General features: G+C 42.6%; 1 protein-coding gene across 1 annotated transcript in view; it reads right to left on the bottom strand.

The window, feature by feature from the left end:
• LOC116978398 overlaps window positions 1–18,381 on the bottom strand; it is a 57,254-nt gene that overhangs the window by 37,984 nt on the left and 889 nt on the right. Inside the window, 3 exon segments of the mRNA XM_033029518.1 lie at window positions 10,544–12,949; window positions 13,756–13,801; window positions 16,888–18,381. Of these exon segments, the coding sequence (XP_032885409.1) occupies window positions 10,544–12,949; window positions 13,756–13,801; window positions 16,888–18,381 (3,946 nt within the window).

The raw sequence follows: 18,381 nt of genomic DNA, 5'->3' as shown, positions 1-18,381 counted from the left end.
CTTGAGCTTCTCATTGGTAGACAGCGACACGACCAGTCCTTTTCAACAACTGCAGCTGCAATTCTTAAAGCTGTACTGCTCTCCTATACATTTAATGGCGTGAATCTATAAAACGCCCTCTTTAAAAAGAATCTTGAAGAAGGAACTTTTCTTTACATTTAACTTCGAAAGTGAGAACCCCAGAACGTTATCACGTTATTTCTGTTCATTCAGAATTCCATAACGAAAACATAGATGGCATCATTGTTCCTATGATGCCACACATCATATCGGATATATAATTTTTGCTTACAGATGTTTGAACCTTTACAGTCGCACATTAGGGTAGTAAGAAAATATATTAATGCAACGACTACATAATTTCCCCTTCTTTGGTAAGGGAATTTCATTATCGCTTTTCAAATTTTGGAGAAGGTGTACGTGAATATAATACTTTCAATTGGCCGATTGTTGAACCAACTTCCTGTTTAAAGTGATTGTTTTATAAATACATCGTCACGCCCAGGTCAAGCCAGTTTATTGACACGAGCATGCATAGGCAAGCAGAGGCACTGCTGCAATGTGAATCTTGCTTGCAGCAGCTTCACAAGCACATAACACAGCAGACCCCGACAGATATTGTAGGAAGCATGGAAAATAGGTGTTGGTGTGAGGTTTTGCGCAGGAAATTAGGTGAATTGTTGATTCTTATTTAACTTGAGATTCTCTGTTTCGTTTTTCGGGGTTTTTTTCCATTGGTTTTGTTAATGCAATTTGCAACTAAATGAATGAATTACTAACTAATCCGCAGATTTGTTCTCATTTAAAATGAGCCCCAGTTAACACTAATCTCTTGGTACTACACTTACCGTGTAAAACGGCCTTTTCAGTGAACGTTAACAGGGCGGCCCAAAGTACTTGTAATGTTTTTAGGCAATTGGAGTTTCATTTCTGCTGCTGGAGTTTGCAGTGAATGTTCAACGTCATACATGACCCAGGCAAAGTTTGAATGGGACACGTTTTGATGACGCGGAGGATAGAATCTATGTCCTCTTGAATTAAACGGAATGCATTGGTCATGTTCGCCATTGGTTGAAAATGTTCTGAATATATCTGATCCCACACTTGGTTCACTGGATGTCAATTGCACGTCATTCTCAAGTTAGCTCTGGGTTTCACCTTTTATATTCAATTGCCAAACAAAGGTTTGCCATGACTGAACCACACGAGACTAGCAAAAAAATTCTAATAGCAATAAAATTAATATCAACCGAATAATTGTAATAAAATCTGGAAAGAAAATCCAAATGAACGCGAAACACTACAGGTGAGATTAGGGATAATTCCTTCCACCAAACAAGAAGCATACTGCTATCGCTATATAGCAATTGAATGACAAGCAGTCAACTGTGCAACAACAACTGAAAATGCTGAAAACGCTCGTCGATTCTAATATCATCCGAGGAAAGATATACAATCAACGCTTCGGGCCCTGGATCCTCTATCTGAACTATGAAATGTGTTATTTTTCCATAACAGCGAGCATGGGAATTAAAGGAGAAAAAATAGGAATCTTTCTCAGAGGCAACACCAAATAAATATATATCCTGTAATCACCTCAATATAAGAGATCGGCGCATTCATTGTTTCTGTGGTGTATGGCGAATAACAAGGGAATTGGACCTAGATGAGAATGGGGCCAAGATGGTTCCTTGATGAGACCTAGGAGGAATAAAGGGAATGGGACATGTTCAGGTCATTGAACAGCTGTTGATTTTGGATTAAAGCAATTTGTTCTTTAAAAATGAGAAGAGTGGTAGACGGGATCGTGTAGAAGGCATATGGCATGGTTGCCTCCCTCAGCAGCGGTACTGATTGAAAGAGTTGAGGTCTATTGTAGTTGAATAAAACATTGCTTGGGCTGGATTTCAATTATTGTGTGCACGTCTGGTAAGCACAATATGTAAGTGATTGGGTTAAGCCAGAGTGGGAGCAAGCCACACTCCAAAGAACGTTGCCAGGATGGGAGGGTTATGTCATGAGGGGAGATTGTATAGGCCAGAACTGTATTCCCTGGATAGAACACAGCTGAGCGATGCCATGACCCAAACACGTAGGGCACGGATAGGGTAGATGGCCAATAGGTATATCCAAATGTAAGGCGCCCCAAAACTAGAGGATGGGTTTTAGGATCAGAAAGAGTACTTTTAAAGTCGACCGGATGGCTAATCATTTCAGAACAAGGGAATATCGCATGTGGATTGAGATGACAGTTCATGTGGTGGAAACGGGAACAAGTAAGTATGTAAGAAGGAACTGCAGATGCTGGTTCAATCCGAAGATAGACACAAAAATATGGAATAACGCAGAGAGACAGGCAACATCTCTGGAGATAAGAATGGGTGGCGTTTCATGTCGAGATCCCCTTTGAGACGTGTTAGGGATAAGGGCAACGAGAGAGGTAGACGACGATGTAGAGAGATGAAGAACAATGAATGAAAGATTTGCAAAAGTAACGATCATAAAGGCAACAGGCCGAGGTTAGCTGTTTGGTGGGTGAAAACGAGAAACGTGTGCGACTTGGGTGGGGAGGGATAGAGAGAGAGGGAATGCCGGCGTTACTTGAAGTTAGAGAAATCAATATGCATACCACTGTGCTGTAAGCTGCCCAAGCAAGATATGAAATGTTACTCTACCAATTTTCGTTTATCCTCACTCTCACAATGGATGAGACCTAGGAGAGAAAGGTCTGTGTGCGAAAGGGAAGGATAATTAAAGTGTTTAGCAAACGGGCGATCAGGTAGGTTCAGGCGGACTGAGCGAAGGTGTTCAGCGAAACGATCGCCCAGTACCCATTCCTTTTATCCAGAGATGATACCTGTCCCGCTGAGTTACCCCAGCTTTTTGTGTCTATTTCAGCTGAGTATGTAAAAGGTACTTAATGGGAAGGTGAATACGTAGGGAATTGATGGATACGGAATTAATGCAAGGGTGGAATTAATACAGATAAGCATGATGGTCGGCGTAGATGCGATGTAACGAATGGTTTGTTTCTATGACCAACACCTCGGCACACAAGAGTGCAAGGCTAACCCGAAATGATAACATACAACAGTGGCTTGTCCACATGGAAGATGAGACGCTATTTTTGAAATGTGCGCCTTTGCTTTACCCTTGTTCCAACCGTGCTGAAAATCAGAGAAAAAATAGATTAGCTAGCGTGAAATTGTGAATGAAAATGTTAAACAAACGGGGAAAAAAACTGCTTAATTCCTGCAGATTGTACGCACGTGTGCTACAATGCAATGTTACAACCATCTTTCAGTGTCTCCAAAACAGTGTTACCACAGTGGGAAGACCAAATGTTTACATTATATTGACGGAAGAGCAAGCAGGTCACTGCTTCACCGTGAAGAATTTGCCGTCCTTTACGCTGGAAGGGAATTGGTAAAAGAACGAAAGTTACACGTTTTGTGGTTTCATAGGAAACTGCCAAAGGATGGTGAGTGGCCGGTAAGGTCGGATGACTAGGATAGGGACTGATGGATGAGTGATACTTTTGAATTGTTAAACAGGCAGGGAAGGGGAATCTGTACACAGTGACGGAATTTTGTTTGAATTGAGGTAATTTGCATTGAATGTGAACGTTTGTGAGTGAAAGATAACACATGGGGAAACCATGTTCTTGTTCCATCCAGAGGGGCCGGGTAGTGAGATGTTGAGAACCGATCCCTTCCTGAAACCGGGCGCGTTTGTAGTAGCTTACATAGAGCAAAAACACAATTTGAACCGCACGGTTACACCTGCTACTACTTTCGCTCGTTTTTCTCCTCCCTTTCAGACACAATACATTTATTCCATTAATACTCCCCTGTTCAATTAAATCCAAACTAAAGTGGTTTTACTTGTTCCTCAGCACGTCAAACTGTCCGTTCCACAACATAGAATGCTGCTGTTCCCCGCATGTGCAGCCCACGTGCGCTGTGTTTCCAGTCCCTCTTCCCGTGCTCTCCACCATTTTAATAACTTACATTTTTTTTGCCAATCCTCATTTTTACATTTGATGTCGTCGCTTTGCATTTTTATTCCGCATCAGGATGACATCAAGGTTTTATGATTCATCTAAAAATGGAGACTCAGCCTGTGCTATCCTCCACAAGAAGGAACTGCCAAAAATCCCCTCCTCACCTGGATCCAACTACCACTTGATATAGTTTGCTCTAAACCTTCCCCTCGTCCATTTCTAACAACAATGCAACTTTCATGTGTTGACTAAATGGCAACACGTTTGTGCACATTATCCAGTGACAAGCAGAAGGACTGCCTTCAGAAATAACATTTGCAATTTCAAGATGTTTTCATTGCAGTTTTATTTTTTTTTCATTTACAACCGTACTCCCATTTAAGCGACAGAGAAAAAAATGCAACAAGGGTAAGTTTTCTAAACAATGCACTCGCACTGATGCACCCCCCCCCCCCCCCCCCCCCACACCCCCCCCCCCCCCCCCCCCCCCCAGCAGCAATTAAATGGCCGCATACTAAATGGCATTCTTCAATTTACGTACCAGTGTTATTTAGCTTTGAGCTTGAGAGGTGGGAGCGTCGCGTGGCTTCAGGAAGAGAAAATCGCTTTTCGCTGACTCTGGAGACAGACAGACTGAGTATTGATTCAGTTCTACCCCCCGGACTACCCGACCCGTCCCAGGATAACACAATGTTTCCTCCATAGCTGGTCTTCCATTATACGTGCCGTGCGAAACCCCATGATTGTAACAATAACTAGAGGAGTTATACTCTTGGATTAAATTTCTGTCCTGTTTACACTTGATGCCAATGACCAGATGTACTTGTAATATTTTTAGGCAATTGGATTTTCATTTCTGCTGCTGGAGTTTGCAGTGAATGTTCAACGTCATACATGACCCCGGCAAACTTTGAATGGGACAAGTTATTATGACGTAATGGATATAATCTATGTCCTCTTGAATTAAACAGAAATGCATTGGTCATGTTCGCCATTGATTGAATATGTTCTGACGATTTCTGATGCCACACTTGGTTAACTGGATGTCAATTGCACGTCATTCTCAAGTTAGCGCTGGGTTTCACCTTTTATATTCCATTGCCAAACAAATGTTTGCCATGACTGAACCACACGAGGCTAGCAAAAAAAATTCTAAGAGCAATAAAATGAATATCAACCGAATAATTGTAATAAAATCTGAAAAAAAAATCAAAATCAACGCGAAACACTACAGCTGAGATTAGGGAGAATTCCTTCCACCAAACAAGAAGCATGCTGCTATCGCTATATAGCAATTGAATGACAAGCAGTCAACTGTGCAACAACAACTGAAAATGCTGATAATTATTGATTCAGATATCATCCGAGGAAAGAAATACAATTAACGCTTCGGGCCCTGAATCCTATATCTGAACTATGAAATATAAGTTATTTTTCAATAACAGCGAGTATGGGAAATAAAGGACAAGAAAATAGGAATCTTTCTCAGAGGCAAGACCAAATAAATATATATCCTGTAATCACCTCAATATAAGTGATCGGGGACGTCATTGTTTCTGTGGTGTATGGCGATTAGCAAGGGAATGGGACATGTTCAGATCATTGAACAGATATGGATTTTGGATGAAAGCCATTTGTTCTTTAAAAAATGAGAAGAGTGGTAGACAGGATCGTGTAGAATGCATATGGCATGGTTGCCTTCATCAGCAGTCGAACTGATTGTAAGAGTTAAGGTCTATTGTAGTTGAATAAAACATTGCTTAGGCTGGATTTGAATTATTGTGTGCACGTCTGGTAAGCACAATATACAAGTGATTGGGTTAAGCCAGAGTGGGAGCAGGCCACACTCCAAAGAACGTTGCCAGGATGGGAGGGTTATGTCATGAGGGGAGATTGTATAGGGCGATTGCACGAAAGGTCACTGGGTCATAGGTCTTCACACACGGAGCCGCAAAATCCAACTGGGGTACATACGTCACTTGCGGTACATGTTTTTAATGCTAGAAACGCGTACTTTCAAACCTGTTAAAAACCGCTAAAATGGTTAATGTTTGCGCTGTAAATAACTGTGCAAGTCGGGGTGACCGTGAGACACAGCTACCCTACTTTAGAGTTCCAAAGATTAAGAAAAACGAAGGTAAATAGTAGAGAGAGCTAAAGGGGCAACAACAATGGAAGTGGTTAGTGGACATTCGCCGTGCAGATATAAAGATAGAAAATATTAGGAATTATCGCGTTTGCTCACTGCATTTCATCAAAAGTAAGCCATTATTGATGTTTTTTCTTTATTCATTTGTTATATAAAAAGTTTTAAAAGTGAAAAATCCATCAGTAAAATTGGGAAATCGCCCATGGTTCTCAGGTGGGTTTTAACATGCAAAAAGAAACCTCTTCTGAAGCTAAATTTACCATTTAAATAATCGTAAACCATAAATGCGTTTTGAAATAAATTTTACTCAGATGCAAGCTAAGGAATGGGATAATTGTCAGCTGTTAATTGGACATAATCAACTTCACCAAATTTACAATATCTTTGAAAGGGAGTGGATGTTTAAGCTGTCAGGACATTTTATTATTTGCCAAAATATATTTCTCAATGTTTCTTGTTTAAAGCCTGCACAATCACCCAAACTACTTATTTATTTATCATCTAATAACAGACAAGCCTGCAGCATGGAATGATTGTAAATTTGCTGAAGTTCATTATGTCCAATTAACAGCTGACAATTATCCCATTCCTTAGCTTGCATCTGAGTAAAATGTATTTCAAAACGCATTTATGGTTTACGATTATTTAAATGGTAAATTTAGCTTCAGAAGCGTTTTCTTTTTGCATGTTAAAGCCCACCTGAGAACCATGGGCGATTTCCCAATTTTACTGATGGATTTTTCACTTTTCAAACTTTTTATATAACAAATGAATGAAGAAAAAACATCAATAATGCCTTACTTTTGATGAAATGCAGTGAGCAAACGCGATAATTCCTAATATTTTCTATCTTTATATCTGCACGGCGAATGTCCGCTAACCACTTCCGCTGTTGTTGCCCCTTCAGCTATCTCTTCTCTTTACCTTCGTTTTTCTTAATCTTTGGAACTCCAAAGTAGGATAGCTGTGTCTCACGGTCACCCCGACTTGCACAGTTATTTACAGCGCAAAAAATAACAGTTTTAGCGGTTTTTAACAGGTTTGAAAGTACGCGTTTCTAGCATTAATAACATGTACCGGAAGTGACGTATGTACCCTAGTTGGATTTTGCGGCTCCGTGCGTGAAGACCTATGACCCAGTGACCTTTCGTGCAATCACCCTATAGGCCAGAACTTTATTCCCTGGATAGAACAATGCTGAGCGCTGCTATGGCCCAAACACGAACGGCACAGATAGGGTGGATGGCCAATAGACATATCCAAATGTAAGGCGCCACAAAACTAGAGGATGGGTTTTAGGATCAGAAGGAGTACTTTTGAAGTCGAACGGATGGCTAATCATTTCAGAACAAGGGAATATCGCATGTGCACAGTTCAGGTGGTGGAAACGGGAACAGGTAAGTATGTTAAGAAGGAACGACAGATGCAGGTTTAAACCGAAGATAGACTCAAAAACATGGAATAACGCAGAGAGACAGGCAACATATCTGGAGATAAGGAATGGGTGACGTTTCCTGTCGAGATCCCTTTTCAGACTTGTTAGAGATAAAGGAAACGAGAGAGGTAGACGATGATGTAGAGAGATAAAGAACAATGAATGAAAGATTTGCAAAAGAGTAATGATCATAAAGGCAACAGGCCATTGTTAGCTGTTTGATGGGTGAAAACGAGAAGCTGGTGCGACTTCGGTAGGGAAGGATAGAGAGAGAGGGAATGCCGGGGTTACTTGAAGTTATGGAAAACAATATTCATACCACTGTGCTGTAAGCTGCCCAAGCAAGATATGAGATGTTACTATACCAATTTGCGTTTAGCCTCACTCTGGCAATGGAGGAGACCTAGGACAGTAAGGTCTGTGTGCGAAAGGGAAGGAGAATTAAAATGTTTAGCAAGCGGGCGATCATGTAGGTTCAGGCGGAATGAGCGAAGGTGTTCAGCGAAACGATCGCCCAGCACCCATTCCTTCTCTCCAGAGATGATGCCTGTCCCGCTGAGTTACTCCAGCTTTTTGTGTCTATTTCAGCTAAGTATGTAAACGGTACTTAATGGGAATTTGAATATGTGGAGAATTGATGGATACGGAATTAATGCAAGGGTGGAATTAATACAGATAAGCATGATGGTCGGCGTAGATGCGATGTAACGAATGGTTTGTTTCTATGAACAACACCTCGGCACACAAGAGTGCAAGGTTAAACCGAATGATAACATAAAACAGTGGCTTGTCCATATGGAAGATGAGACACTATTTTTCAAACGTGCGCATTTGCTTTACCCTTGTTCCAACAGTGCTGGAAATCAGAGACAAAAATATTAGCTAGCGTGAAATTGTGAATGAAAATGTTAATAAACGGAAAAAAACCTGTTTAATTCCTGCAGATTGTACGCACCTGTGCTACAATGCATTGGTACAACCATCTTTCAGTGTCTCCAAAACAGTGTTACCACAGTGGGAAGACCAAATGTTTACATTATATTGACGGACGAGCAAGCAGGTCACTGCTTCACCGGGAAGAATTTGGCGTCCTGTACGCTGGAAATGAATTGGTAAAAGAACGAAAGTTACACGTTTTGTGGTTTCATAGGAAACTGCCAAAGGATGGTGAGTGGCCATTGCGGTCAGATGACTATAATAGGGACTAATGGATGAGTGATACTTTTGAACTGCGAAACAGGCAGGGAAGGGGAATCTGTACACAATGACGGAATTTTGTTTGAATTGAGGTAATTTGCATTGAATGTGAACGTTTGTGAGTGGAAGATAATACATGGGGAAACCATGTTCTTGTTCCATCCAGAGGGAGAGGGTAGTGAGATGTTGAGAACCGATCCCTTTCTGATTGCTTCGCGTGTTTGTAGTAGCTTACATAGAGCAAAAAACACAATTTGAACCGCACGGTTACACCTGCTACTACTTTCGCTCGTTTTTCTCATCCCTTTCAGACACAATACATCTATTCCATTAATACTCACCTGTTCCTCACCTGTTCTACTACGTCCAAACTAAAGTGGGTTTACTTGTTCCTCAGCACGACGAACTGCCCGTTCCTCAATATAGAATGCTGCTGTTCCCCGAATGTGCATCCCATCGTGCTCTTCCCGTGCTCTCCACCATTCTAATAACTAATGCCCCTGTCCCTCTTAGGAAACCTCAACGGAAACCTCTGGAGACTTTGCGCCCCACCGAAGGTTTCCGTGCGGTTCCCGGAGGTTGCAGGTGTTTGCCTGAGGTTGCCTGTAGTGGAAGCAGGTAGGGAGACTGACAAAAACCTCCGGGAACCTCCGGGAAACGCACGGAAACCTTCGGTGGGGCACAACGTCTCCAGAGGTTTCCCTTCAGGTTTCCTAAGTGGGACAGGGGCATTGCAATTTATTTGTCAATCCTCATGTTTTCAATGGATGACGTCGCTTTGCATTTTCATTCTGCATCAGGATTACATCAAGGCATTGTGATTCATCTAAAAATGAAGACTCAGCCAGTTATCTTCAACCTGTGCTATCCTCCACAAGAAGCAACTGCAAGAAAATCCCCTCCTCTACTGGATCCAACTAGATAGATAGATAGATAGATAAATACTTTCTATCTCTAAGCCTCTAAGCATTCCCCTCGTCTATTTCTACCAGCAAGGCAACTCTCCTCTAGTCATGGGCCGAAACCCTTCTTCAGACTGAAGAAGGGTTTCGGCCGGAAACGTTGCCTATTTCCTTCGCTCCATAGATGCTGCTGCACCCGCTGAGTTTCTCCAGCTTTTTTGTGTACCTATGATTTCCCAGCATCTGCAGTTCCTGCTTAAACATCTCCAGTAGTCACGAAGGGCTCGACACCAAACATCATCTGCCTGTTTCTCTCCACGGGTGCTGCCTGACTCACTGAGTTCCTCCAGTCAGTCGTGCTCATAATTTCACCTTCTTTCATGAATTTCATATAAATGAGCTTAATTATTTCCTTCATATGTTGATTATTATTATTATTATAGTTACATGCATCTTTGTTGTACCACGAACTATCAACAATCCGTCCAGAATTCATGGATACGCAATCAATAAACTCTTCAACGCAACTTTCGCATGTTAGCACTTCAGCTAAGTAAGTGGTTCCAGGTACCCAGATCATTTATGTGATTGACTAAATGGCAACATGTTTGTGCACATTATCCAGTGACAAGCAGGCGGACTGCCTTCAGAAATAAAATTAACAATTTCAAGATGTTTTCATTCCAGTTTTATTTTTTTCAATTACAACCATACTCCCATTTAAGCGACAGAGAAAAAAATGCAACAAGGGTAAGTTTTCTAAACAATGCATTCGCACTGATTCACATCCCCCAGCAGCAATAAAATGGCCGCATACAATATGGCATTCTTCAATCAACGTACCAGTGGAATTTAGCTTTGGGCTTGAGAGGTGGGAGCGTCGCGTGGCTTCAGGAAGAGAAAATCGCTTTTCGCTGACTCTGGAGACAGACAGACTGAGTATTGATTCAGTTCTGCCCCCCGGACTACCCGGCCCGTCCCAGGATAACACAATGTTTCCTCCATAGCTGATCTTCCATTAAACGTGCCGTGCGAAACCCCATGATTGTAACAATAACTAGGGGAGTTATACTCTTGGATAATATTTCTGTCCTGTTTACACTTGATGCCAATCAACAGAATGATGACCAGAAGAAAGACCACGGATGTGCAGCTGAAAATGACGATTAAATAAACGTTTGGATCTGAGAAATATTCTGGAGTCTTCACCAAGGTACTGCTTTCGCTGAGTCCTTCACTGCTGTTTCCCAAAACCCTAATGCTCATTGTAATTGTGCTTGACAGGCTTGGCTGTCCATTGTCCTTAACCAAGATGACTAGAGTTTGTAAAGCAATATCTGACTGGAAAATATTGCGCGCTGTTCTGACTTCTCCGGAATGTTGTCCAACGTTGTACAAACCGGGGTCGGTAGATTTCACTATCTGATAAAAGAGCCGTGCGTTCTGACCAGAATCGGCATCAGTTGCCATTATCTTGCTGACCAAGTACCCTTCACCCGCTGACCGGGGTACGGTATCCACTGCTGCTGAAGGTGAAACTATTACCGGCGCGTTGTCATTTTGATCCAGGATGATCACATTCACCATGGCGCTGCTGCTCAACGGAGGCACCCCGGCGTCACGGGCTTGAACATTGATCTGGAAGTTTTTTAGTTCCTCATAATCATAGGAACGCAGCGCGTAAATAGTACCGTTAATTGAATTGATAGTGAGGTATGTGGATACTGGCATGTTTTGGATATGGTTATCGAGAAAGGAGTAGGAAATATAGGAATTTTGATCCAGATCAGGATCTGTTGCAGTTACTGTGGAAACGGACGCACCCGGAGCGTTGTTCTCCATTATATATATGTTGTAGGATGACTCTGCGAATTGTGGTTCGTTATCGTTAACGTCCGAAATTGCAATCTGGATGGTTGTATTTGATGAGAGTGACGGCGACCCCAAGTCCCAGGCTGAAATAAGAATGTTATACTCAGAGATGGCTTCACGGTCCAACGTTTCACTCGTGGTTAATTTATAGTTGTTCGATACCTTTTGCAGTCGAAATGGGACGTTCTTTTGTCTTAACTCGCAACGTACTTGACCGTTCGCTCCAGAATCACGATCCATCACTTTAATCAGACATATGAAACTACCTGGTGGCGCATTTTCCGGGATTTTGTTGCAAGGTGATGGTACCTTTATCTCAGGTGCGTTGTCGTTCGCATCAGTGACTTTGATCAGTACTTTGGAGTGTCCTGTCATTGCAGGGGAACCGTGGTCCTGGGCTCGAATATCCAGAGAATAGCTGTTTACTTGTTCAAAATCGAGAAGCCCTTTGACTCGAAGCTCCCCTGTAACTGGGTCTAAACTGAATAATTTTTGCGCTCTTATCAAAGAAATATCACTAAAACAATATGTCAGTTGCGAATTCAGTCCTTCGTCCAAATCATTTGCTTTGACTTTCAGCACCAACGTACCCCGCGGCGCGTTCTCACTTACGCTGCCTCTGTAAATATCATGGTCGAACACAGGTGGATTATCATTGTTATCGAATACAGTAATGAGAATCTGAGCTGTGGCTGATCTCTGAGGGGTTCCACCATCAGTCGCAGTAAGCAAGAGTTGAAATGATGATTGCTGCTCTCGGTCCAAAGATTTCCCTAACAGCAACTCGGCAATCATAATACCGTCTTCAGCTCTCTGTGTTTTTAGACTAAAGTGCTCACTGGAACTGATTGTATAAGCGGCCACGGTATTTGTACCAATGTCGGGATCATCCGCACCCTCGAGTCGGAAACGTACACCGGGTGCACTGGCTTCCGATATCTGCAAGACAATGCTGCTCTGCGGGAAAGTGGGGGGATTGTCATTTACATCAAGAATCTCCAATTCCCCGTGATACACCTCCAAGGGGTTTTCCAGTATTGTTTCGAAATATACAGTGCATTTATCAATCTGTCCACAAATACGTTCCCGGTCGATTTTGTCACGAATAGACATGATTCCATTGTCCAAACTAACCTTCATGTACCGCCCTCCGTCATCAGAGCTCAGTCGGAATTTGCGAGCTGACAGTTGCCGTACATTCAGGCCCAAATCCACAGCGATATTACCAACATATGCCCCTTGCACCATTTCCTCGGGAATAGAATAACGAATTTTCCCGGAGATTGTACCCGGTGCACATATCACAAACATGCAAGCAAATGCTGTGAGGGCAAACCTCGGTATGTACGCCATTATTCCGCGCTCTGTCAAAGTCCAACACAGGGCCTCTCCTCGAGTAATCCGTGCAAATGGTCAAACCACGAAATAAAAATTCACATATATTGCCAATACCGAATCGAAACAGACGGGAAATCTATCCTCCTCTGCCTGTTTCGTCAATCAAAACGCAGGCACTGTTCGCCTCTAAACGCGTCTGACGTTTTTATTCTGGGATATGGGAGGGACAATGGATCCATCTGTGTACTGGAGCTTCTCATTGGTAGACAGCGACACGACCAGTTCTTTTCAGCAACTGCAGCTACAATTCTTAAAGCTGTACTGCTCTCCTATATATTTAATGGTGTGCAACCGTAAAACGCCCTCTTTAAAAAGAAGCTTGAAGAAGGAATTTTCTTCCATTTAACTTCGAAAGTCGAGAGGGGGGTGTTCGTGAATATAATCCTTTCAATTGGCCGATTGTTGAACCAACTTCCTGTTTAAAGTGATTGTTGTAGAAATACATCGTCACGCCCCGGTCAAGCCAGATTTATTGACACGTGCATGCATAGGCAAGCAGAGCCACTGCTGCAATGTAAATCTTGCTTGCAGCAGCTTCACAAGCATATAACACAGCAGACCCTGACAGATATTGTAGGACACATGGAAAATATGTGTCGGTGTGAGGTTTTGCGCAGGAATCTTGGTGGATTTTTGATTATTATTTAACTTGAGATTTTCTGATTCGTTTTTCTGTACTTTTTCATTGGTTTTGATAATGCAATTTATAACTAAATTAATGAATTACTAACTAATCCGCAGAATTGTTCTCATTTAAAATGAGCCCCAGTTAACACTAATCTCTTGGTACTACACTTACCGTGTAAAATGACCTTTTCAGTGGACATGTTCAGGTCATTGAACAGCTGTGGATTTTGGATGAAAGCAATTTGTTCTTTAAAAATGTGAAGAGTGGTAGACAGGATCGTGTAGAATGCATATGGCATGGCTCCCTCCATCAGCAGCGGTACTGATTGTAAGAGTTGAGGTCTAATGTAGTTGAATAAAATATTGCTTAGGCTGGATTTGAATTATTGGGTGCACGTCTGGTAAGCACAATATGTAAGTGATTGTGATAAGCCAGAGTGGGAGCAGGCCACACTCCAAAGAACGTTGCCAGGATGGGAGGGTTATGTCACGAGGGGAGATTGTATAGGCCAGAACTGTATTCCCTGGACAGAACACAGCTGAGCGGTGCTATGGCCCAAACACGAACGGCACGGATAGGGTAGGTGGCCAATAGACATATCCAAATGTAAGACGCTCCAAAACTAGACGATGGGTTTTAGGATCAGAAGGAGTACTTTTAAAGTCGACCGGGATGCTAATCATTTCAGAACAAGGGAATATCGCATGTGGCTTGAGATGACAGTTCATGTGGTGGAGACGGGAACAGGTAAGTGTGTAAGAAGGAACTGCAGATGCTGGTTTAAACCGACGATAGACACAAAAACATGGAATAACGCAGAGAGACAGGCAACATCTCTGGAGACAAGGAATGGGTGACGTTTCGTGTCGAGATGCCTTTTCAGACTTGTTAGAGATAAGAGAAACGAGAGAGGTAGACGATGCTGTAGAGAGATGAAGAACAATCTGAATGAAAGATTTGCAAAAGAGTGACGATCATAAAGGCAACAGACAATTGTTAGCTGTTTGATGGGTGAAAATGAGAAGCTGGTGCGACTTCGGTAGGGAAGGATAGAGAGCGAGGGAATGTCGGGGTTACTTGAAGTTAGAGAAATCAATATTCATACCACTGTGCTTTAAGCTGCCCAAGCAAAATATGATATGTTACTCTTCCAGTTTGCATTTAGCCTCACTGTGACAATGGAGGAGACCTAGGACAGTAAGGTCTGTGTGCGAAAGGGAAGGAGAATTAAATGTTTAGCAAGCGGGCGATCAGGTAGGTTCAGGCGGGCTGAGCGAAGGTGTTCAGCGAAACGATCGCCTAGCACCCGTTCCTTCTCTCCAGAGACGATGCCTGTCCCGCTGAGTTACTCAGCTTTTGTGTATATTTCAGCTAAGTATGTAAAAGGTACTTAATATGTAGGGAATTGATGGATACGGAATTAATGCAAGGGTGGAATTAATACAGATAAACATGATGGTCAGCGAAGATGCGATGTAACGAATGGTTTGTTTCTATGTATGAACAATACCTCGGCACACAAGAGTGCAAAGCTAAACCGAAATGATAACATACAACAGTGGCTTGTCCATATGGAAGAAGACACGCTATTTTTCAAACGTGCGCCTTTGCTTCTCCCTTGCTCCAACAGTGCTGGAAATCAGAGAAAAAAGATTAGCTAGCGTAAAATTGTGAATGAAAATGTTAAACAAACGGGGAAAAACCTGTTTAATTCATGCAGATTGTACGCACGTGTGCTACAATGCAATGGTACAATCCTCATTCAGTGTCTCCAAAACAGTGTTACCACAGTGGGAAGACCAAATGTTTACGTTATATTGACGGACGAGCAAGCAGATCACTGCTTCACCGGGAGGAATTTGGCGTCCTGTACGCTGGAAGGGAATTGGTAAAAGAACGAAAGTTACACGTTTTGTGGTTTCATTGGAAACTGCCAAAGGATGGTGAGTGGCCAGTACGGTCAGATGAGTATATTAGGGACTGATGGATGAGTGATCCTTTTGAACTGCTAAACAGGCAGGGAAGGGGAATCTGTACACAGTGACGGAATTGTGTTTAAATTGAAGTAATTTGCATTGAATGTGAAGGTTTGTGAGTGGAAGTTAACATGTTCTTGTTCCATCTGGGGGGGGGGGGGGGTGAGATGTTGGGAACCGATCCCTTCCTGATTACTGGGCATGTTTGTAGTAGCTTACATAGAGCAAAAAATACAATTTGAACCGCACGGTTACACCTGCTACTACTTTCGCTCGTTTTTATCCTCCCTTTCAGACACAATTCATTTATTCCATTAATACTCACCTGTTCCTCACCTGTTCAATTAAATCCAAACTAAAGTGGTTTTACTTGTTCCTCAGCGCGCCAAACTGCCCGTTCCTCAACATAGAATGCTGCTGTTCCCCGCATGTGCAGCCCAACGTGCTCTGTTTCCAGTCCCTCTTCCCTTGCCGGCCACCATTTTAATAACTTCCTTTTTTTTTTGCCAATCCTCATTTTTACAATGGATGACGTCGCTTTGCATTTTAATTCCGCATCAGGATGACATCAAGGCATTTTCATTCATCTAAAAATGGAGACTCAGCCAGTTCTCTCCAACCTGTGCTCTCCCCCACAAGAAGCAACTACCAAACATCCACTCCTCAACTGGATCCAACTACCACTTGATATAGTTTGCTCTAAGCCTTCCCCTCGTCTATTTGAAACAACAATGCAAATTTCCGGTGGTCATGATGGGCTCGACACCAAACGCTATCTGCCTGTTTCTCTCCACGGGTGCTGCCTGACTCACTCAGTTCCTCCAGCCAGTCGTGCCCATAATTTCAACTTCTTTTATGAATTTCATAGAAATGAGCTTAATTATTTCCTTCATATGTTGATTATCATTATTATAGTTACATGCATCTTTGTTGTACCACGAACTATCAACAATCCGTCCAGAATGCATGGGTACGCAATCAATAAACTCTTCAACGCAACATGTTAACACTTCAGCTAAGTAAGTGGTTCCAGGTACCCAGATAATTTATGATTGACTAAATGGCAACACGTTTGTGCACATTATCCAGTGACAAGCAGAAGGACTGCCTTCAGAAATGAAATTAGCAATTTCAAGATGTTTTAATTCCAGTTTTATTTTATTCAATTACAACCGTACTCCCATTTAAGCGACAGAGAAAAAAAATGCAACAAGGGTAAGTTTTCTAAATGCACTCTAATGCACTCGCACTGATTCACATCCTCCAGCAGCAATAAAATGGCCGCATATAAATTGGCATTCTTCAATTTACGTACCAGTGTTATTTAGCTTTGGGCTTGAGAGGTGGGAGCGTCGCGGGGCTTCAGGAAGAGAAAATCGCTTTTCGCTGACTCTGGAGACAGACAGACTGAGTATTGATTCAGTTCTGCCCCCCGGGCTACCCGGCCCGTCCCGGGATAACACAATGTTTCCTCCATAGCTGGTCTTCCATTAAACGTGCCGTGCGAAACCCCATGATTGTAACAATAACTAGGGGTGTTATAATCTTGGATAATATTTCTGTCCTGTTTACACTTGATGCCAATCAACAGAACGATGATAAGAAGAAAGACCACGGAAGTGCAACTGAAAATGACCATTAAATAAACGTTTGGATCAGAGAAATATTCTGGATTCTTCACCAAGGTACTGCTTTCGCTGATTCCTTCACTGCTGTTTCCCAAAACTCTAATGTTCATTGTAATTGTGCTTGACAGGCTTGGCTGCCCATTGTCCTTCACCAAGATGACTAGAGTTTGTACAGCAGTGTCTGACTGCAAAATATCGCGCGCTGTTCTGACTTCTCCGGAATGTTGCTCAACGTTGTACAAACCGGGGTCGGTAGATTTCACTATCTGATAAAAGAGCCGTGCGTTCTGACCAGAATCTGCATCAGTTGCCATTATCTTGCTGACCAAGTACCCTTCACCCGCAGACCGGGGTACGGTATCCACTGCCGCCGATTCACTCTGTTCTGAAGATAAAAAGATTACCGGCGCGTTGTCATTTTGATCCAGGATGATCACATTCACCGTGACGCTACTGCTCAACGGAGGCACCCCGGCGTCACGGGCCTGTACATGGATCTGGAAGTTCTTGAGTTCCTCATAGTCAAAGAAACGCAGCGCGTAAATGGTACCGTTCATTGAATTAATGGAGATGTAAGTGGATACTAGCATGTTTTGGATATGATTATCGAGAAAGGAGTAGGAAAGATAGGAATTTTGATCCAGATCGTGATCTGTTGCAGTTACTGTGAAAATGGATACACCCGGAGCGTTATTCTCCATTACATATACGTTGTAGGATGACTCGGCGAATTGCGGTGCATTGTCATTTACGTCCGAAATAGCAATCTCGATGGTTTTATTTATTGATAGTGAAGGCGACCCCAAGTCCCAGGCTGAAATAAGAATGTTATACTCAGAGGTCGCTTCACGGTCCAACGTTTCACTGGTGACTAATTTATAGTGGTTCGATGTCTTTTGCAGTCGAAATGGGACGTTCTTTTGTATTTCGCAACGCACTTGGCCGTACGCTACGGAATCGCGATCGATCACATAAATCTGGGATATGAAACTTCCTGGTGGAGTATTTTCCAGGATTATGTTGGAAGCTGATGTTACCCTTATCTCAGGTGCATTATCGTTCACGTCAATTACTTTGATCACTATTTTGGAGTGTCCTGTCATTGCAGGTGAACCGTGGTCCTGGGCTTGAATATCGAGAGAATAGCTGTTAACTTCTTCAAAATCTAGAGGCCCTTGAACTCGAATCTCCCC

The sequence above is a fragment of the Amblyraja radiata genome, chromosome 11 (genome assembly GCF_010909765.2).
Source record: "Amblyraja radiata isolate CabotCenter1 chromosome 11, sAmbRad1.1.pri, whole genome shotgun sequence".
In the NCBI taxonomy this organism is placed as follows: Eukaryota; Metazoa; Chordata; class Chondrichthyes; order Rajiformes; family Rajidae; genus Amblyraja; species Amblyraja radiata.
The sequence above is the reverse complement of the archived record's forward strand: the minus strand, read 5'-3'. Positions and strand labels throughout refer to the sequence as shown.